The sequence below is a fragment of the Microcebus murinus genome, chromosome 6 (genome assembly GCF_040939455.1).
Source record: "Microcebus murinus isolate Inina chromosome 6, M.murinus_Inina_mat1.0, whole genome shotgun sequence".
NCBI lineage: Eukaryota > Metazoa > Chordata > Mammalia > Primates > Cheirogaleidae > Microcebus > Microcebus murinus.
This window is the reverse complement of record NC_134109.1, coordinates 56,029,350-56,052,046: the sequence shown is the minus strand read 5'-3', so window position 1 is coordinate 56,052,046 and position 22,697 is coordinate 56,029,350. Positions and strand designations below refer to the sequence as shown.

Here is a 22,697-nt window from a genome sequence, read left to right as displayed (position 1 = left end):
ACCTCGGCCTCCCAGAGTTCTAGGATTACAGGCGTGAGCCACCGTGCCCAGCCTCAGTATAATTATTGAATAAAAGGCTTTTTTTCCCTAATAGCATTAAACATTATTGTAGATCACTATTTGAGTCCTGTATTTACAACAATCCCATTGTATTCAGACTCCTGATTTGATTGTTCTTTTAAATATTAACTCCACAGGTGGTATTATTAAATTACTGTATGTGTTTGCTCAGTTGGGACTTTCATCTTTTTTTTTTTTTTTTTTTTTGAGACAGAGTCTCGCTTTGTTGCCCAGGCTAGAGTGAGTGCCATGGCGTCAGCCTAGCTCACAGCAACCTCAAACTCCTGGGCTCAAGCAATCCTCCTGCCTCAGCCTCCCAAGTAGCTGGGACTATAGGCATTCGCCACCATGCCCGGCTAATTTTTTCTATATATATTAGTTGGCCAATTAATTTCTTTCTATTTATAGTAGAGACGGGGTCTCGCTCTTGCTCAGGCTGGTTTCGAACTCCTGACCTCGGAGCAATCCACCCGCCTCAGCCTCCCAGAGAGCTAGGATTACAGGCGTGAGCCACCGCACCCGGCCTGGGACTTTCATCTTTTAAACAATGCTAAATAAGTGACAGTGTTAAAATGCTGTGTTAAGAATCATATATTTAAAGAGCAAAATGAGACATTGAACAATTCACTTAATACTGCTTTTCAGGACAACACTGATACTTCTTTAGATATTATACCTTCTTGGATAATAAATGTATCTAACAGGAATGAAATCTTAAGGGGATCTATTTACTGTCTTACTCTTATAAGCTTACATAGTGCAACAGAGTTGTTGACAGTTGCATTAGTTTTTTATTTTTAATATTTTTTAGGACAAAAGGCAATGTAGAGAATAGAATTGTATACAGATTTTTTTTTTTTAATTTTTCCTTGGACAAAGAGTAAAGACTATGTAGTAGGCTGAATAAAACCCTCTCAAAGATGTCCATGTCTTAACCCCCAGACCATGTAAGTATGTTATTTTCCATTATTCTTGTGGACCCAATATACTTACAAAGTTCTTTTTAGGGGGAAGGTAGGAGGATCAGAGTAAGAGAGAGAGAGAGAGTTTGAGAGATTAAAGATGCTGCACCACTAGCTTTGAAAATGGAGGGTGGGGCCATGAGCCAAGGAATGCAGAAGGCCTCCACAAAATAGAAAAGGCAAGGAAATAGATTCTCCCCTAGAGCCTCCAGAATGAATGTAGCCCTGTCGATACCTTGGTTTTAGGATTTCTGATCTCCAGTACTCTAAGAAGACACATTTGTATTGTTTAAGTCGCTAAATTTGTGGTAATTTATTACACCAACAATAGGAACTAATACAGGCTACAATTTATGTTTTAATGCATTCTTTCTCTAATTGAAGTGTCACAATGACCACAAAGGTTCAAAAGAATGACCTGCCTAGAAAACAAAAAGGAAGCCCATAAAAAAGCAAGTATTTAAAAAAATTTACATTTCTGTTTATTTATTTGCAGATATGGTCTCTAAAATAGAGTCACCTGTGAGAATTCATGAAGAAGTACATTTCAAAACCCCATCTTCTAAAAATAATTATGAAAAATCAAAACCATCAGTGGATGCTGAAGGTCCCACTCAGGTGGAAATAGATAGATCTTTGGAAAATACCCTGCTAAACAGTCAGATGGTTTCACCTGATAACCTACTGTCTACTGGAAATTACATTCCTCAAAAAGGTAAGAAACAGGTTATTTGTTCTTTAATGCATCAATTAAGGGAGAAATTAGATTCAGAACCTATAAAACATCATGTTAACATATTTTTATTTATAAATCAACAGAAGATGCTTCCGAATTTCAGATTATGAAATATTTATTTCAAATTGATGTTTATGATGTCATGAATTCTGCATTTTCACCAATTGTAGTTCTTACAGAAAGGGTGAGTTGGCTATTTTAATCTTTTGCACTCATTTTTACCTATTTTACTAAATATATGAGTGGCTACAGAATGTTTGAATGACTTCTCTCTATATAAAATTTATATCATGTTTCTCTTTCCATGAAACCTTACATGTAAGACTTCTCTTTACATTAATGTTTTGTTGCATGGATGTTCTTAAAGAATTTTAAAAATCTTTCCCTAACCTTTGTTAATCTTAAGCAATAGTCCCCCCCTTTTTAAAATTAAGGAAAATTATACTAAATAAGGTAATTCAGAAATAATATGAACTAAAAATGAGTCTTAAGCAATTATTATTTGAATGAAGCTGTGACCTCAAAAAGGTGTAACTTGAGAATCCAAAAGCAACTAATATCTCAAAATGTAACCAAGCTGTAACTAAAATTCCAAATTCTATTCACTTTTTTATTCCTTGTAAATATATATATATATATATATATATATATATATATACATTTTTTGAGACAGAGTCTCACTTTCTCACCCTGGCTAGAGTGCAGTGTTGTCATCATAGCTTATTGTAACCTCCAATTCCTGGGCTCAAGTGATCCTCCTGTCTCAGCCTCCTAAGCAGCAGGGACTACGGGGGCGTGCCACAACGCCCGGCTAATTTTTTCTATTTTTAGTAGATATGGGGTTTCGTTCTTGCTCAGACTGGTCTTGAACTTCTGACCTCAAGCAATCCTCCTGCCTTAGCCTCCCAAAGTGCTAGGATTACAGGCTTGAGTCACCATGCCCAGCCATTTCTTATAAATCTTATTAAGTGGGGTATTGCAAAAGGAACCAGTTATGGTACTTGGCACATAGGAGGCCTTTTACAAATATTAGTTCCTTTTCTCATCTACTTCTACCATTGAAATAATTTAGGAAGCACTTTTTAAAAAAATTTCAGGATATTATGAGGATACAAATGTTTTGGTTACATGGATTGCTTTTGTACTGCTTGAGTCAAAGTTATAAGAGTGCCCATCATCCAGATAGTGTACATTGTATCCGTTAGCTATGATTTCACCCATCTCCTCCTTCCTTCTCTCACCTGCATGATTTCCATTGAGTTTTGCTTCCATCTGTGCACATAAGTGCTGATCAGTTAGTTCCAATTTAATAGTGAGTACATGTGGTGTTTGTTTTTCCATTCTTGCAATACTTCATTTAGGAGGATTGCTTCCAGTTCCATCCAGATTGTGGCAAAAAGTATTAATTAATTCATTTTTCACGGCCGAGTAGTACTCCATGGTATACATATATCACATTTTATTAATCCACTCATGAATTGATGGGCACTTGGGTTGATTCCACATCTTTGCGATTGTGAATTGTGCTGCAATAAACACTCTAGTAGCAAGTGTGTTTTTCATAAAATGCCTTTTTCTACTTTGGGTAAATACCCACTAGTGGGATTGCTGGATCAAATGGTAGATCTACTTTTAGTTCTTTGAGAAATCTCTATATTATTTTCCATAGAGGTGGTTGCACTAGTTTGCAGTCCCAATATTTTTTTTTTTTTTTTTTTTTGAGACAGAGTCTCGCTTTGTTGCCCAGGCTAGAGTGAGTGCCGTGGCGTCAGCCTAGCTCACAGCAACCTCAAACTCCTGGGCTCGAGCGATCCTTCTGCCTCAGCCTCCCGAGTAGCTGGGACTACAGGCATGCGCCACCATGCCCGGCTAATTTTTTCTATATATATCAGTTGGCCAATTAATTTCTTTCTATTTATAGTAGAGACAGGGTCTCGCTCTTGCTCAGGCTGGTTTTGAACTCCTGACCTTGAGCAATCCGCCCGCCTCGGCCTCCCAAGAGCTAGGATTACAGGCGTGAGCCACCGCGCCGGCAGTCCCAATATTTTTTGTCTTCATATACTTGTTGGCACATCTTCTTTTGCACATCTTCTTTTGAAAAGTATCTATTCATGTCTTTTGCTCAATTTTTAATGGGATTATTTATTGTTGTTGTTGAGTTTCTTGTATATTCTGGATATTAGTCCCCCACTGGATGAATAGTTTGCAAATATTTTCTCCCAACTTACAGGGTCTGTTTACTCTGTTGACTATTTCTTTTGCTGTGTAGAAGCTTGTTAGTTTAATTAAGTCCCATTTGTCTACATTTTTTTTTTGCCTGTGTTTTTGAGGTGTAAGTCATATGTTCTTTGTCTAGACCAATGTCCAGAAGAGTTTTCCCTATTTTTTTCTAGGATTTTTATGGATTCAGGTCTTACATTTAAGTCTTTAATCCATCTTGAGTTGATTTTATGGTGAGAGTTAGGGGTCCAGTTTCATTCTTCTGCATATGGCTATGCAATTTACCTAGCACCATTTATTGAAAAGGGTGTTTTTTCACCAATGTATATTCTTATCTCCTTTGTCAAAGACCAGTTGATTGCAGGTATATGGTTTTATTTCTGAGTTCTCTATTATGTTCTGCTGATCTATGTGTCTATTTTTATACCAGTGCCATGCAGTTTTGGTTACTATAGCTTTGTAATATAATTGGAAGTCAGGTAATGTGATGCCTCCAGTTTTGTTCTTTTTGCTTAAGATTGCTTTGGCTATTCAGGCTCTTTTTTGGTTCTATATGAATTTTAGGATTTTTTCTAATTCTGTAGAAAAATGACTGGTACTTTGATAATAATTACATTGATTCTTTGGATTGCTTTGGGTAGTATGGTCATTTTAATAACATTAATTCTTCCAACCCATAAACATGGGATGTTTTTCTATTTGTTTGTGTGATCTACAATTTCTTTCATAAGTGTTTGGTAGTTTTCCTTATGGAGCTATTTTACCTTTTTGATTAAATTTACTGCTACATATTTTATTTTATTTTTTGGGTAGCTATTGTAAATGGGATTCTTGATGTTTTCTCTGAAGAGTTCCTGCCAAATCTAGAATTTTAACAATCTGTGTCTATTAAGCACCCATAATACAGATTTGGATAGTTCCAGTAAATAGAAAATTTGAACAATTTTCCAGGCATATTTAGGTGAAAGAGTTTTCTTTTCTTCTGCCTAAATGTTCCAGGAAATTGTTTTAACTTACTGGTAATTTCAGGTGGATTTTGTACAGAATTTACTTTCTTTGTATTGCTTAAGTAATAGGAATCCATGCTACTTTTAATCTATTTTATAATACAAAGAGTATCCTCAAGACTCTTTGGCTTCTAGTATTTATATATTCTTAAGTAGAATGCTTCATTTATTCATGGAATAAACAATGGAAATTACCTAGCTCTTGTTCAACAGGTAGCTCCTGATTCAATATGTTCTGAGAACAAGTCTTATACCACTAATACAGGGAATGAAGATGTGGCTCAACAATTGTTTGATTTTCTTCCAAAGGACTAGATCTTAAAGCTGGTGACACTGCCTATTTAATTAAATGGGAGTAACTAGTACTTGCAGCTTTGCAATAGGGCCCCTTAATAAGGGGAAATCCGTTTCTAGGTTGTGGACCAACTTTTCTGGCTAGCATATGTCCAGTGTTCTTGGATATTTTCTAGTAGCTGTCACAAACATTAACATTGAATGTTCTCCATTATGCTTTAAAGCAGCCCTATATAAGACTGTAAAATCCCATGTCTACTTATGGAGAACAATCTTGGAATATTTTTTGCATGACAGAAATCATGTACTCTTTATGAATAGAGTATAAAACATTCAGTTTTTTTTCAGTTATCAAATTCAGGATTTTATTTCCAATTGTAGATTTTAAGAGGGCAGTGATATGTATGATATTTAAGAAAACATATATATACACGTGTGTGTGTATACATTTAATAAGGAGTGAGGTCCATGAAATCAGATTATGGGTTGGTAGTCACAACTCCACCTATAGCACCCCTTTACCACACAAGTGTCAAAACAGGATCACAGTGGTGTGGAAACAGAAGAGAGCAGGATGTATTAGAACCTGAAATCCTTCTCAAGGATATCAGGTGGTTAGTAGAACTTTATTTACATGTTAGGATATTTTGATATGAAATTAATATTATCTTAATATGAGCTTTTTAAGAAATGGAATTGAAAGATCTGGAGGAAGAGGTAAGTTTCTATATGACTATTAAGTGTATAGAAAAGAAATTAGATTTGGACTTTCGTCCTGACTTTGGTAAGCATTACTGTGTTTTTGCAATGCGAGAAACTTAGATTTTTTTTATGTCATTCATTCTTTTGTCCCTAATCTATGTTTTTAATATTTTGAATGGTAATTCAAAATTGGAAAAGGGCACAGACTGATGGAGAGAGGGCAAAGAGATTTTTTTTTAATAAGTCCTGCCAGCTTAAAATGATTCTGGAGTTCCCTGAAAATGTTCAGACATGTTGAAGAATTTTTATCAAGTAATACAATGTTCTAATTGAAGCATACATTGTTCTAAGAGTTTTTAAAATTCTAAAGGTAAAATTTTGATTATGCTTCAAGATTAAAGTCAAAACAGTTTTGACTTTAATAAACTTAGAATCTAAAATTTCAATATGCACCGTATATAAGAAAGTTGTGTAATACTTTGTACCTAAAAAATGGAAAATTATTAAGCGATTTCGGGTACTCCCTGATACAGGCAGTTCCTGGAACTCCTTAAGCTGATGTGGCAAAAAAGAAAGAGATAGCAATTTGAGTTCTGCAAAACTAGGCCGCATTTTAGTCCTGAAAATCACTTGCTGTGAACTTGGGCCAGTTGTTGATATTTTATGGCGTAATAGTTCTGTTGCTATGAAAGCTTACATTAGGAAACTCTAAGGATTTAAGATTTTGTTCATTTGCTCAGTTCTCTTGGGTGATTTGTTTAGGAAGAAGTACCTGCTCCATTTTGAGTTGCTTCATTTAAGACTTGAGTTAGAAGGCAGAATTTGATGAGAATGATTATGCTGGTAAGGAAGACATATATTAAAAGAGATGGGTTATCCTTTACACCTAGGTCAACTAACACAGACTCCTACGAACAAACCCAGCCCTCGGCACTTTATTCAACGGCCCTAAAAATAGGGTCCTAAATTTAGAGGGCGAGTCTCTACTTTTAGCTCCTCTGCTCAGGGGAAAACAGCACACGCTGGGCCAAGGTCCACTCAGGTCTGATTTCGTATTTTGGTAACTAGGAGCTCATGGAGTTTAAGACAACTCTGCCTAGTTAAGTGCTCAGGTAACTCAGGTGAGTAGACCTCCGGAACCCTCCGTTCGGCAGAGGCGGCCGGATCGATGTCCTCTTGTGTGGGGCAGGTTAAACTTTGACCAGACCACGGCTGACCCAAGACGCGAGACGCCTTCTTGTCCAGAGTCCCGACACGGTTGGCAGCACGCACCGGCGCGTGCCCCACAGGCCATATTTCTGAAACGAATGCCGGCGGCCGGCTCCCCTGGGCCGGTGGGTTTCCCGGGTACGAAGCCGCCGGGGCTTCTGTGGGGTGCAGATGAAAGGCTCCAGCGGGCTGTGAGAGGAGAGCCCTCGCGTGTAGCTAGGTTTGGGCCTGGCGCCGGCCCCGGGCCGAGGGGGTGCGCCGAGGGGCCTCCGGGAGAAGCCTCGCCGCCGCCGCGGCCACCCGAGGCGGGTGGGACTTGGGCCATAGCCCTGGTCTTCGGGTCTGTGCGGCCCACACCACAGCGCGGAGGATGAGGCGGAATGCCGCTCTCCAGCTCCCAGCCCCTCTACTATCAGGGTTGGGTGGCTTCGCAAGGTAGAGCCCCGGCCCCTTTAAGAGCGAACAACCGGGACACGTCTACGAACCTCGCGCGAATTAGGCGGAGAAGTTTACAGCGGCCCGCGCCTCCCCGCCTCCCGATCTCCCCGCCTCCCAGCGGCGGCCTGGCCGAAACCAAACCGAGGGGTGGGCCGGCGAGGACAGGGCGCTCCGCAGGCTCGTGCGGCGCTGGCTCGGACCTGCGCTGCCTCAGGATGTGAGGCGTAACGAAGGGGCCGAGGTCGGCAGCGTGGGCATGCGAAGCACGTCGGCGCCCGCGCCCCACCTCCCCCCGCAGCCGGCTCCGATGTGGTCTGCTCCGGTCGCCGGGTGCGGATTCGGGTTCCGGACCAAACGCTGCGTGTTCTTTGCCGCTTGTTGTGGCCCGGCCAGGCCGTGGCCGTGGCTGTGACAGCTAAAGCAGCCGTGTCGCCATGGAAGGGCCCAGGGCTGCCCCTCAGCAGTACTTGGGGCTGGTCCTGGAGGAGCTACGCAGGGTGAGTCCGGGCGCGATCAGGGTTACGTGGCGCAGGGGTCGCGGGAGCCGCCGGGGGAAGGAAGCAGGAGACTAGCTTTGGGGGTCTGAGCCGCAGGGGTCGGAGGTCCTGAAGCCAGTCCTCACCTGCTGCCGGGGTCTGGCCTGTGTCCAAGGCAGTAGCCAGGTTCATAGGTGCTTTAGTGGTTTTTGTGTGGTGGAAGAAAACCTGGAGATCAGGAAGGTGAAGAAAGCATTTGCTTAGCTGGACTTTGCAAAGGTATGGTAAAATGTTTCCCCATTTCTAAAACGAATTAGTCTTTCCCTTATGCCATTTATTTTGAGCAGGTGTCAGTGACACGTGGCTTCACCTCCTGTGAGAAACTTGAGGACTGGTCCTCTGAAATGAGTTCTATTTAGTGATGAAACTTCTTGTTGTCTTGAAAGGACACCTGAGCTTGGGCGGGGAGTTGGGATTCTGATTCTGCATTTTCTTTCAATAAAAAATGCCCCTTGGCGATGGTCTACCATAAGTGAGATTGTTCTTTGCTTCTGTCTGTGTCTTATTTATGTAAAGTCCAGAGATATTAAATTCCCAGTATTCAAATTTTCTTTTTTTCAGATCCACTTTATAATAAGGTTGTGGAGATTTTTTTTCTCATTAAATGTTTGTAAGAGTCTTTGTTGACATGTTTAGGGGAATTTATGTCGCCGTGTTTTTAACATGTGCATTAAATCTTGAAAAAGACCATTTAAAATTTGAGACAGTTATGATTGCTTTCTCGTTATGTGCATTAAAAAGTACTGTTGCCATGCTATTCATTCATTTATTCCACCATAGTTTGTCTAGTGCATGTGTGCGTGTATGAAAGGGACAGCTTTATATAGATTCTAAATGGATTAAGACATAGTTTTGGCTGGTAGCATCATGCTGTCTGTTAAGAGAGAGAAGACAAAAAAATAGTACAAAGTAGAAACTGATGAAGTGCTTACTGAAGCATATACACAAAGTACTAAGGAAATTGAGGGGTAGGAGAGATTATATTTTCTTGAATAGCTTAAGAAGAGGCATGAAACAGCATGGTATGTGCAGGGTAGTAGGAGCTGTGTTACTCAGTGTGTGATGTGGGCTCAGGGGGTAATGTGCAATGATGCTTGCTGGAGACTTAGTAGGCTCCAAGTGCTGTAGGTGCTGGAAAGCTGTTGAAAGCTTTTCAGTGGTTAGACTTTTTTTTTTTTTTTTTTTGAGACAGAGTCTCACTTTGTTGCCCAGGCTAGAGTGAGTGCCGTGGCGTCAGCCTAGCTCACAGCAACCTCAAACTCCTGGGCTCAAGCGATTCTGCTGCCTCAGCCTCCCGAGTAGCTGGGACTACAGGCATGCACCACCATGCCCGGCTAATTTTTTCTATATATATTAGTTGGCCAATTAATTTCTTTCTGTTTTATAGTAGAGACGGGGTCTCGCTCTTGCTCAGGCTGGTTTCGAACTCCTGACCTTGAGCAATCCGCCCACCTCGGCCTCCCAGAGAGCTAGGATTACAGGCGTGAGCCACCGCGCCCGGCCAGTGGTTAGACTTTTGCTTTAGAAAGATCTTCCTGATAGTAGCATGTAGGTTAGATGTCAGGGAAACAAAACTCGAAACAGGGCTTAAGGGAGAGGTAACAGAGAAGTAGAGATGGAGAAGGTATTGAACGGGGAAATACTTAGGAGCTAAGACCTAAAATGAGTATGACTTTATTGACTAGGTATGAAGGGGTGGGGGAGAGAGAGAGAGGGAAAGAAAGAACGAGAGAGAAGGAATCTAGAATAACTCCCAGGTTTCTGGTTATGGCAAGCTAGTTATTCACTGAAGTAGGGGTTATAGGAAGAGAAACATATTGTGGGATGAGAGAGAATTTCAGATTGCACATATATCTTTTTCTTCACTGAAAACAGTAATAATCAAAACTTAGTATATATAGAACTGCCAATGGAGAGAGACATGGAGAGGGACAAATTTTGTAAAATTTTCTCTAGTCTGGTGAACATTTCACCTGGACAATTTTTTTGCTAATGCCACTATTACCATACTGGCCTGGGGACTAAGATGGCATGATATTGTTCTACTTATTAATTTTATTTTTCTTTTTAAAAATTATTTTTTATTGAGATATATTCACATAACATAAAATTAACCTTTTTTTTTTTTTTTGAGACAGAGGCTTGCTTTGTCGCCCAGCGTTGTGTGCAGTGGTGTCATTGTAGCTCACTGCAAACTCAAACTCCTGGTCTCAAGCGATCCTCCTATCTCTGCACCACAAGGCCCAACTAATTTTTCTTTTCTTTTTCTTTTTTTGTAGTAGAGATGGGATCTTGCTCTTGGTTAGGCTGGTTTTGAACTTCTGAGCTCCAGCAATCCTCTCACATCAGCCTCCAGAGTGCTAGGATTACAGATGTGAGCCACCACGCTCAGTCTAAGTTACCCTTTTATCATGTCCAGTTCAGTGGTGTTTTTGTATATTTGTTATGTTGTACAACTATCAGAATAATTCCAGAACAGTTTTATCATCTTACAAACAACCCCATAACTATTAGCAATCTCCAAAAAGAAACCTTGTACTTACTAGCGGCTCTAAGTTTTTCCTTTATCTATTTACTGTCTTTATGAACATATCTATTCTGGAAATTTAATATAAATGGTAATACCATATGTGGCCTTTTGTGTCTGGCTTCTTTTGCTTAGCATGTATTTAAGCTTCATCCATATTGTAGCATGTTAACAGTGATTCATTTCTTTTTGTAGCTGAAAAATATTCTATTGTATGGATATACCACATTTATGCCTTAGTTGATGGACATTTGGGTTGTTGAGACTTTTTGGCTATTATGAATAATGCTGCTATGTGTATAAGTTTTTATATGAGTATATGCTTTCAGTTCTCTTGGATGTCTGTGTAGAAGTGGAAATTGCTGGGTCATATTTACTATATGTATAACTTTTTGAGGAACTGCCAAATTAGTTTCCACAGAGGCCACACAATTCTACATCCCTACCAGCAGTTTATGAGGGTTCTAATTTTTCACATCCTTTATAACACTTGTTATTTTTTTGCTTATTGTCTATTTGTATATCTTTGGAGAAATGTCTGTTCATTTCCTTTTGCTCATTAAAAAATGGGTTGTTTTTTATTTTCGAGTCACAAGAGTTCTTTAAACATATTCAGAATAGTAGACCTTTATCAGATACATGATTTGCAAATATTTTCTCTCATTCTGTGCCCTCTCTTTTCACTTTTTTCATGGTGTGCTTTGAAGCACAAAATTTTTCAATTTTGATTAATCCAGTTTATCTATTTTTCTGTGATTGCTTGTACTTTCAGCATATCTATGAAATCGTGGTTTATAACAAAGTTACAGATTTTCACCTATGCTTCCTTCTAATAGTTTTAGCCCTTACATTAAGATCTTTGATCCATTTTGAACTAATTCACTTTTGTTTGTGGTATAACATTTCTTGGCATGTGGATATTTATCCTGGTATGACTTGTTGAAAGGACTGTTCTTTTTCTTCTTATATTTATTTATTTTTTTGAGATGGAGTTTTGCTCTGTTGCTGAAGCTAGAGTGCTGTGGTGTCTAACCAATAACCTCAAACTCCTGGGCTCAAGCCATCCTTCTGCCTCAGCCTCCAAGTAGCTGGGATTACAGTCATCTACCACCACATCCCGCTCATTTTTTGTATTTTTAGTAGAGGTGGGGCCTTACTCTTTTTTTTTTTTGGGGGGGGGGCCTTACTCTTGTTCAGCCTGCTCCTACCTGAGCTCAAACGACCCTCCTCCCGCCTTGGCCTCCCAGAGTGTTAGGATTACAGGCGTGAGCCACCGTGCCTGGCGGAAAGAACTATTCTTACCCTATTGCTTTGTCTTGGTACTGCTGTTGAAAATAATTGACCATAAATTTAAGGGTTTATTTCTGGACTCTTATTTCTATTCTGTTGGTCTATATATCTATCCTTATGCCATTACCACATTGTCTTCTTTTCTTTTTCTTTCTTTCTTTTTTTTTTTTTTTTTTGAGACAGAATGTCACTCTGTTGCCTAGGTTAGAGTGCTATCTGTCTACCTAGCTCACAGTAACCTCAAATTCCTGGGCTCAGGTGATCCTCCTACTTCAGCCTCCAGAGTAGCTGGGACTATAGGCGTGCACCACCACCACCGGCTAACTTTTTCTCTTTTTAGTTGCCTGGCTAATTTTTTTCTATTTTTAGTAGAGATAGTCTCACTCTTGCTCAGGCTAGTCTTGAACTCCTGATCTCAAGCGATCCTCCGCCTTGGCTTCCCAGAGTATTAAGATTACAGACAAGAGCTACCACGCCCAGCCATGTTGTCTTGATTATTGTAGTTTTGTAGAAAGTTTTGAAGTAGGGAAGTATGAATCCTTCAAAATGGTTTTTGTTTGTCAATATTGTTTTGGCTATTAGGGGTTCCTTGCATTTCCGTATGCATTTTAGGAATTTATGAATGAACTTTAGGAATCAACCTGTTCAGTTTTGCAAAAAAGGCAGTTGAAATTTTGATAGGAATTACATTGAGTCTGTAGATGAATTTGGGGAGTATTGCTATCTTGACAACATTAAATTTTCCAGTCCATGAACACAGGATATCTTACATTTATTTAGATCTTCTTTAATTTCTTTCTATAATGCTTTGTAGTTTTCAGCTTACACTTGTTTTGTTAAATTTATTCCTAATATCTTATTTTTTGATGCCATTATAAATAGAAGTGTTTTGTTAATTTCATTTTCAGATTGCTTATTGCTGTTGTATAGAAATGCAACTGATTTTTTTTGTTTTGTTTTTGCAACTTTTTTATATTGATTTTGTATCCTGCAATTTTGTTGAACTTGTTTATTAGCTTGATAGTTTTTTTGTGGGTTCTTTAGGATTTTCTATATATATGTTAATAATATAACTATGTTACCATTAAGCAGAGTTTTTCTTCCTTCTATCCAGTCTGGATCCCTTTTATTTCTTTTTCTTACCTAATTGCCCTGGCTAGAACCTTCAGTACAATGTTGAATAAGTGTGGATAGTAGTGGACATCCTTGCTCCTGATCTTAGAGGGAAAGCTTTCCTCCTTTCACCATTAAATATGATGTTAGCTGTGGGTTTTGCCTTGTCAGGTTGAGGAGATTCCTTTCAATCCTAGTTTGTTGAGTGTTTAGAAGATGGAAGGGTGTTAGATTTTGTCAAATGTTTTTCTGTATCTATTAAGATGATCTTGTGTTTTTTTTACTTCCTTATTCTTAATATGGTGTATAACACTGATTTATTTTTGTATCTTAAACCAATCTTGCATTCTTGAGATAAACCCGCTTGATCATGTTATATAATCCTTTTATATGTTACTAATATTTTGTTGAGGATTTTTGCATCTATAGTCATAAGATATATTGATGTGTGGTTTTCTTTTCTTGTAATGTATTTGTTTGGCTTCCAGGGTAAATATTGGCTTCATAGAATGAGTTAGGAAGTGTTCCCTCCTCTTCTATTTTTGGGAAGAGTTTGAGAATGACTGGTGTTAATTTTATGCCTTGGCAAGGTATACTCTTGTGGAACTTTGCATTATAGTAATCTATTCTCAGGACCTGTACATTGACAGTCTATTATGTTTTGTTTGTTAATACATATCACGTTGAGTTTAGATGAAAATAATTTTAATATAATCTTAGTATATTTTGTTAACTTGATTAGTTGATTTTTAATTAATTAATTAGCTAATTAATTTTTTAGAGACAGGGTCTCACTGTGTTGCCCAGGCTAGAGTGCAGTGGCTACTCACAGGCACTATCATAGCCTACGGCAGCCTCCAACTCCTGGCCTCAAGTGATCCTCCCACCTCAGCCTCTCATGTAACTGGGACTACAGGCATGCACCACTGTGCCTGGCTTTTTAATTTATCCATTTTTATTTTAAACAATTTTTTCTATTAGTTAATTTTTTTAAAGGTACATGGTCTCAAAATCCTATCGTACTTATGTTTTAGATTTTAAGTGTTCTAATGATTAATCACAGCCATATTTTATGGAGGGTTGCTCCTGGAGGAGCAACTACTATCACTCCTATCTATAGTAGTACTCCTATCTATAGTATACTCCTATCTATAGTAGTACTATAGCACTACTATCACTCCTAAAATTTAGGACCAGTTTACCAGATCACATGTAATTCTGTATTGCATTATATTTGTTGATGTTTGATAAATTTGGTTATTCCTTTTTTGCTTTTGTGAGATGGGATATTACATTGTAGTTAAAACTTAAGGGTAAAAAGTCTCCATGAAAAAGCCCGAATAATTTAGACAGAGCAGTGGGTTTGAGATGAATCCTTTAGACTCAGATTCTTTGCTTTTGCTCAGTTTGCCAGATCCAACCAGCTCAAAGCTTTAGACTGGTATTTACCATATCCCTTTAAAATGAAAGTTGTTAAAATGCTATTGAGTCTAAGAAATATCAATCTATTAAAGATAATTACGTGTTTGATTTGAGAGATGCTTTTAGAATTGTCCTAGTTTAAAGTATTGTATCATAAAGAAATCACATTGATTATTAGATTTTTGAGGTAGTGTATGTCTTACATGATGAATAAGTTGGCTGCAAGTAAGTTGCTTAGAGAATATTTAAACTATGAAGAAAACTCTCCCCAGTATTGTTTATTGAATGCCTCTTGTTTTCCAGTGGCAAAATAAATACTTTTATCATCAGTTGACTGTAGTGATGTTACATTTCTATGACCTGGTAATTGGGGTAATGTAGGGAGAGGCAGATGCAGAAGTCAGGGTCAAGGGATATTTTTTAGAAGATACAAAATCAAGTGTATTTGATACAAGTTAATAAACTATAGATAGCAACTTAGAAGGAGTACATATATGGATTAAAGTTATAGAAAAGATTTTGGAGAGGAGAATAACTATTAAAGGCTGTTTTTTTCTAGGCAGAAAAGGCCTAGAAAGGGAGATTTGCTATAGAGATTTTGGGTTGAAGCCTGGAAAGAATCAAACCTGATCATACTTCAGGTTGATTTTTAAAAGGATAATTTTCTTTTTTTCCTTGCCGCCTTCTTTCTTTGTGATTGAGTAATATCTGGGAACTGGCAACAAAGAACAGAATAACCCCATTGGGTGAGGATGACTAATAAGCTGACCCAGAGAAATATAAAAGCAACTGCAAAAGCCTTAAGCTGTGTTGTGCTGAAGACCTGCTGTGGAGAGAAGTAATGTGGAAAGGCCATGGTATAGGATCAGGGTCTTTGAAGGAGAAGTAATATAAATAGTTACCCTTTGTTGAGTACCTGTCCTGCATGTTCATACAGCATTAATCCTGTTACAGACAAGAGAAGGGCCCCCCAGAGGTAGGGTGGAGGGATTCAAATTCCAAATCCAATGCTCTGTCAGTGGTTTTCAAATTTTTTTTTAAAGCTGCACATTGATTTTTTTTTTTTTCTGTAGGGAAACTTTATATTGGGGACCTAATATACTCAATAGATAAAACCTAAACTGATTGAACTCAGGGTAAGAGTACCTCAACCCCTGGTCATTCCGCTTCTTTCTTTGGCCTTCTCTTCTCATTCTCACCCTGGTAAGCTCTGAGGCACCTGTGTCCAACTCCAGTTTGAAAATCATTGCATTTCAACATACTGCTGTTCTTCTTCAGTTGGTGATAGTGGTTGAATGTTGCCACCAAAGTATACTCTAATTAACACTTTTTTTAAATCTAAAGTGCATTTTTAAGGACTTAATTTTCTTTGCCTTGAAGGTTGTGGCAGCATTGCCTGAAGATATGAAACCAGGTCCTAATCCTTTTGGTTTTCCATGGGAATTGGTGATATGTGCAGCTGTTGTTGGTTTTTTTGCTGTTCTTTTTGTTGTGTGGAGAAGTTTTCAATCGGTAAGTAACCAACTCTGTAATAAGAGAATGTTCATTTCTGTCTTTGGGGTGAACAAGTATATGAGAAACATAGTTGTTATTTTAAGGAAACAAGTTAGGTTGTAGTTATGTGGGTTATTCAGGTTCATGTGTGACTACTAGAAATTAAGTATGGAGTCAGAGGAATTTTTTTAAATAAAAATTTTAAAGAATTTCTTTCTAGACATATTTTACACTGATACTAAAACTCTTCATTTCTTCTTCATCTTCTTTTCTTTTGGCCTGTGTTTGTTTTTAACAATATACTAACCATCTGTGGATGTATCACCCAATTTAGAATCAAAAACATTGACTGTCACCGTCACTTACATTTAGGTTGATCCTCCCTCATTTAATCCCCCTGCTTCCCTGTACTAAAGGTAACCCTGGTCCGGATCCTGTGTTGATTATTCTCATGCCTCAAAAAAATTTTTTGGGGGGGAGTCATATCTATGTTTATCCTTCAATACTGTAGTATATTATTTTACTTGGAATCATGCCATCTGTCATCCTTTGGAATTTTTTTACTCTATTCTATATTGTTAAAATTCATTTTTTTTTTTTTTTTTTTTTTGAGACAGAGCCTCACTCTGTTGCCTGGGCTAGAGTGAGTGCCATGGCGTCAGCCTAGCTCACAGTAACCTCAAACTCCTGGGGCTCAAGCAATCCTTCTGCCTCAGCCTCCCAAGTAGCTGGGACTACAGGCATGTGCCACCATGCCCAGTTAATTTTTTCTATATATTTTTAGTTATCCAGCTAATTTCTTTCTATTTTTAGTAGAGACGGGGGTCTCACTCAGGTGGTTTCAAACTCCTGACCTCGAGCGATCAGCCCACCTCGAGCGATCAGCCCGCCTTGGCCTCCCAGAGTGCTAGGATTACAGGCGTGAGCCACTGCGCCTGGTCTAAAATTCATGTTTTTGAATGAAACTATAATTTCTTCCATTTTGACTACCCTAGAATATATTACATTATAATAATATACAATAGTGTACTTATATATTTTATGGCTTTGGGCATTTGAATTGTTTCCAGGCCTTTTCTGTTTCAACCAGCGTTACTGTGTACATTCTTATACATGTTTCCTGTGGTATTTTTGTAACATTTTCTCTTGGGGAATATGTGTAGATGTGAGATTACTAGGTTACAGGGTATGTGGCGGTTCAACTTTTAAAAGGTAATGCCAAATTCTTTTCCACATTGTATCAATTTGTACTCCTACTAGTTGTGTATAAGAGATCCTAGAGATCCATGTTCTCTTCAATACTTCGTGTTGAAGTTCTTAATTTCTTTTATTTGAATATATATAAAGTTGTATCTTACAGTCTTTATTATCCTGCTGTACACGGATATCCTAGTTATGTGCACTGCAAATATCCTAGTACAAAATATCTTTTCATTTTCTTTGGAATTTTTCTTTTTTTTTTTTATAAAATTTAAATTACAGTTGTTTACTTTATTTTTTCAATGAGGGAATGAGTTGTATTCTTTGGAATTTTTTTTTTTTTTTTTTTTTTTGAGACAGAGTCTCACTTTGTTGCCCAGGCTAGAGTGAGTGCCGTGGCGTCAGCCTAGCTCACAGCAACCTCAAACTCCTGGGCTCGAGTGATCCTTCTGCCTCAGCCTCCCGGGTAGCTGGGACTACAGGCATGCGCCACCATGCCCGGCTAATTTTTTTATATATACATCAGTTGGCCAATTAATTTCTTTCTATTTGTAGTAGAGACGGGGTCTCGCTCTTGCTCAGGCTGGTTTTGAACTCCTGACCTTGAGCAATCCGCCCGCCTCGGCCTCCCAAGAGCTAGGATTACAGGCGTGAGCCACAGCGCCCGGCCTATTCTTTGGAATTTTTACTGATAGCCATACATTCTTAATTTTTTTTTTTTTTTTTGAGACAGAATCTCACTCTGTTGCCTGGCGTAGAGTGTCATGGCGTCAGCCTAGCTCACAGCAACCTCAAACTCCTGGGCTCAAGCAATCCTACTGCCTCAGCCTCCTGAGCAGCTGGGACTACAGGCATAAGCCACCATGCCCAGCTAATTTTTTCTATATATTTTTAGTTTTCCAGGTAATTCCTTTCTGCTTTTCTTTTAGTAGAGACGAGGTCTCTCTCTTGCTCAGGCTAGTATTGAACTTCTGAGCTCAAACGATCCTCCCACCTCGGCCTCCCAGAGTGCTAGGATTACAGGTGTGAGCCATTGCGCTGGCCTACATTCTTAATTTAAAAATTTTCCTTTTAACACGGAGGTCCTTGATCCATCTTGAATTAATTTTTTGTTTTGTGTGGGGTAGTAATATTTTTCCCGACGAATCATTATTTTTCCCCTTGCTCCGTTAATTGAATAGTCCTTTCTTTCCCCTCATCTGCCATGCTACATAGTAGAGTTTCACATACATGTTGGCCTTTTCTACACTCTATTCTATTCCATTTATTGTTGTTAGCATAAATATGTATGTCATTATATAGCCATCATTCTTATATCAAGCTTGCAAATTGACTAATTTTATTGTTCAGATATTATATATTCGTATTCTTTTGTTTGTTTCCTTCATCTGTCAAGAATAAAGAAAAGTGGGCTGCACTCTACTGTCATATTGCTTTCCATATTTTGAGGATATTTTGTTAGGTGCATTCTTGTTTAGTATTGCTTTATCTCCTTGGTGAATTGAACCTTATCAATATGTAGAGACCCTCCAACACTCTAGTGACACTTTTGTCGTAAGGTCTCTGATGCTAATATAGCCATACCAACTGTCTTTTGAGTGATAGTTGATGTCTTTTTTCATCTTTGTAAGACTTTTCAGCCTTTCCATGGTCCTCTATTTAATGTTTGTCTTATACAAATTTTTAAAAAATATTTAATCTGGCAATCTCTTTTTTCATTAATGAGTGCAGTCTGTCTGCATATATTATGATTATTGATTATTGATGTATTTGGATTAGTTTCTTCCAGCTTTATTTATACATTTCTTTTAAATTTTTTTCATATTGGCAAGTATATTTTTCTGTTAGCAAGACAAAAACCTTAGCATTCTCTCTCTTTTTTTTTTTTTGAGACAAGATCTTGCTGTGTTGCCCATGCTGGCTGGAGTGTAGTGGCTATTCGCAGGCTGAATCATAGCATCCTATAGCCTTGAACTCCTGGGCTCAAGTTATTTTCCTGCCTCAGCCTCCTGAGTAGCTGAGACTATAGGCCTGCACCACTGCACCTGGCTCCATCTTTTCTAGGAAATTTCTTCTGCATTTAATTTTTTTTCTCTTTAGGACTATCAGTTTTCAGATGTTGGCCCTTCTACTTTTGACTTCCCTTATTTCTTAACTGTTATTTTTCAATTTCTTTATGGTTTTCTGTTGTTTTAGTTCATTGATTTATTCTTCATCTCTACCCATTCTACTATACCCTATGTTTTAATTTTTTAAATTTTATGTCTGTACATATTCTGTAGATGATTTAAGTCCTCATTTCTTTTCTACTTGATTATGGTATTGCAGCTCTAAAACTGGTCCTCTTACAAATGGATTTTTTTTCCGCCTTCATATTTCAGAAAGAGAGGTTAAAGAAGAAAAAGATTTGGTTTACTGTTTCTTTCTTTTTTTTTTTAATGCCTTTTTTTTTAAATTTCATCATATTATGGAGGTACAAATATTGTTAGGGTTACAAATATTGCTCCTTCCCCTCCCTCCCCCCGAAATGTCCAATCCCCTGGTGGTGTGCATCTTACATGTTATGGAAACATACATCCCTTTCCTCCTCCCCACTCCTGCCTGCCCACCACCTGCTAAAAAGTTTTTTTTTTTTTTTTTTGAGACAGAGTCTTGCTTTGTTGCCCGGGCTAGAGTGAGTGCCGTGGCGTCAGCCTAGCTCACAGCAACCTCAAACTCCTGGGCTCAAGCAATCCTTCTGCCTCAGCCTCCCAAGTAGCTGGGACTACAGGCATGCGCCACCATGCCCGGCTAATTTTTTCTATATATATTAGTTGGCCAATTAATTTCTTTCTATTTATAGTAGAGACGGGGTCTCGCTGTTGCTCAGGCTGGTTTCGAACTCCTGACCTCGAGCAATCCGCCCGCCTCAGCCTCCCAGAGAGCTAGGATTACAGGCGTGAGCCACCGCGCCCGGCTTTTTTTTTGTTTTTTTTTTTTAACATTTTGGTTACACTGCATATCTTTGCCTCTCCCTAAGAAGGGTTACAGTTATGCCCTCCCCCTCCAGAATGCTCGTCCCATCCCTAAGATTGGGTCCCCCCCCCCCCCCCCGAATCTCTGGTGGGTATTGCCACCACTTGAAAATCGAAGTTTAAATCAGTCAGTACCAATTTGATGGCGAGTAGATGTGGAGCCCATTTTCCAAGTCTTGTGTTGCCTCACTTTGGATAACAGGCTTAAGCTTAATCCAGGATAGCATAAATGGTACTAGCTCACTGTCATTTCTTAGGATTGAGTAATATTCCATTGTGAGCATATACCACATTTTAATTATCCACTCATGAATTGATGGGCACCCGGGCTGCTTCGATGGGTTTACTGTTTCTTGAATAGTCAATTCAGATCTATGGCCCTGTGGTAATAGTCCCAGACTGTTTTATTTGGAGATATGATAATGAGTTTCATGAAACAGTTTGTTTTAGGGTCAAATATGTTTGGGGAACAACGGGTTAAATGAAATTAAACAGGTGTCTTTACAGTAAACTTATTTCAGAGCTTTTAATATACTAATACATAATTCCAATCTTCAATAGGGAGATTTTTAACACATAATGTTTTTCTTGTTGAAAATAGAACACATTTGGCTAACTTGTATTTATACTAAGGCAGTAAGAAACCCATTGTTTATAAGTTGGCAGTAAATGTTAAATAAATTTACTTGAATGTGTATTTGTTTTAATGTAATTTTTGTTAAAAATTTGTTTCAGGTTAGAAGCCGGCTTTATGTGGGTAAGCTCCTTTTTCTACTTTAGATTTCATTGTTGTATATAATCTTAAAATATATAATAAATAATTAACTCATAATAATGATTTTTTTTTTTAGGAAGAGAGAAAAAGCTTGCTATAAAGCTTTCTGGATTAATTGAAGAAAAATGTAAACTACTTGAAAAATTTAGCCTTGTTCAAAAAGAGGTAAGACATTTTTGAAAATAATGTTCATGTGAGGTTCAGAGAACTTTATACTCAATGTAGGTACTTCTATGTAAATTTAAGGTTATTAATGCTTTCTTTACAGAGTATGAGAGTTCTTTTGCTCCTCATTCAACACTTCACCAATCTTATTAATTCTAGACATTGTAGTAGGTATATATTGGTGTCTCAATTGTGGTTTCACTTTGTGTTTCCCTGACTAATGAGGTTCAGCGTATTTTCATATATTTATTAACCATTTGGGTATCATTTTTGTGAAGTTGCCTTTTCAGTCTTTTTTCACATTTTTCAAGATATGGTTGTCTGTCTTTTTTCTTTTTGGTATATAGGTTTTCTCCTATATTTTAGATATGAGTCCTTTGTCTGATATATGTATTGCAAATATCTACTCTGTGGCTTGCTTTTTTATTTAAGATGGTGTCTTGGTAAGCAGAGGTTCTTAAATTAAATATAGTCTATCTAATTTGTCAATCTTTTCTTTATAATGACTGCTTTTTGTTTCTTAAGAAATTTTTGTCTACCCTAGGATATAAAAATAATTTTCTGTGTTATCTTTTAGAAATTTATTCTTTTACTTTTCTTGTTCAGTCTTTGTATTAGTTTGTTAGGACTGCCTTAACAAAATACCACACAGACTGGCTGGCTTAAACAACAGAAATTTATTTTCTCTCAGTGGAGGTTAGAAGTCCAAGATTAAGGCGTTAGCAGGTTGGGTTTCTTTGGAGGCCTCTCTCTTTATCTTGTAGATAGCTACCTTTTTGCTGTGTTCTCACATGGTCTTTCCTCTGTTCATGTGCACATTTCTGGTGTCTCTCTGTATGTCCAAATTTTCTCTTTTTATAAGGACATCAGTCAGATTGGATTAGGGCCCACCCTAACAGCCTTATTTTAACTTAATCACATCTTTAAAGGTCCTGTCTCCCAATACAGTCACAATCTGAGATACTAGGTTTTAGGGCTTCAACATATGAATTTTGGGGGACGTAATTCAGTCCATAACAGTGTTTAATCCATCTGGAATTGAATCTGTGATGGTATAGTTGGGGCATGTGTGTGTGTCAAGATTCAATTTTTTTTATGTGGATATCGAATTACCCAATACCATTTATTGAAAGCACCATCTTTTCCCCATTGTTCTGTAGTGTCATCTTCTTAAGTTGAGTGACCGAATATATTAATATGTGTTTGTTTCTGTAATATCTTCTGTTCTGTTGGTTTTTTTCTTTTTTGTGCCATGATTTTTTTTTTTTTTTTTGAGACAGAGTCTCGCTTTCTTGCCCAGGCTAGAGTGAGTGCCGTGGCGTCATCCTAGCTCACAGCAACCTCAAACTCCTGGGCTCAAGCGATCCTCCTGCCTCAGCCTCCCGAGTAGCTGGGACTACAGGCACGAGCCACCATGCCCGGCTGATTTTTATATTATATATATTAGTTGGCCAATTAATTTCTTTCTATTTTTATGGTAGAGACGGGGTCTCGCTCAGGCTGGTTTTGAACTCCTGACCTTGAGCAATCTGC

At 38.2% G+C, this 22,697-nt stretch overlaps 1 protein-coding gene across 24 annotated transcripts in view; it reads left to right on the top strand.

The window, feature by feature from the left end:
- Window positions 1–22,697, top strand: part of MIA2 (MIA SH3 domain ER export factor 2) — a 107,901-nt gene that overhangs the window by 17,317 nt on the left and 67,887 nt on the right. For 9 of the 24 annotated variants that reach the window (XR_012919728.1, XM_020285788.2, XM_020285785.2 and 6 more), the window contains 5 exons: window positions 1,519–1,737; window positions 1,842–1,942; window positions 15,897–16,028; window positions 20,960–20,981; window positions 21,076–21,164. Coding sequence is in view for 23 of the 24 variants with exons in the window: in XM_020285788.2 (XP_020141377.2) it covers window positions 1,519–1,737; window positions 1,842–1,942; window positions 15,897–16,028; window positions 20,960–20,981; window positions 21,076–21,164 (563 nt within the window). In the remaining variant the exon portion in view is untranslated. Of the gene's footprint in view, window positions 1–1,518; window positions 1,738–1,841; window positions 1,943–5,812; window positions 5,997–6,875; window positions 7,103–7,522; window positions 8,126–15,896; window positions 16,029–20,959; window positions 20,982–21,075; window positions 21,165–22,697 lie in introns of those variants that run through there. The other 15 variants (XM_076004074.1, XM_076004071.1, XM_020285801.2 and 12 more) reach the window with 8 other exon arrangements.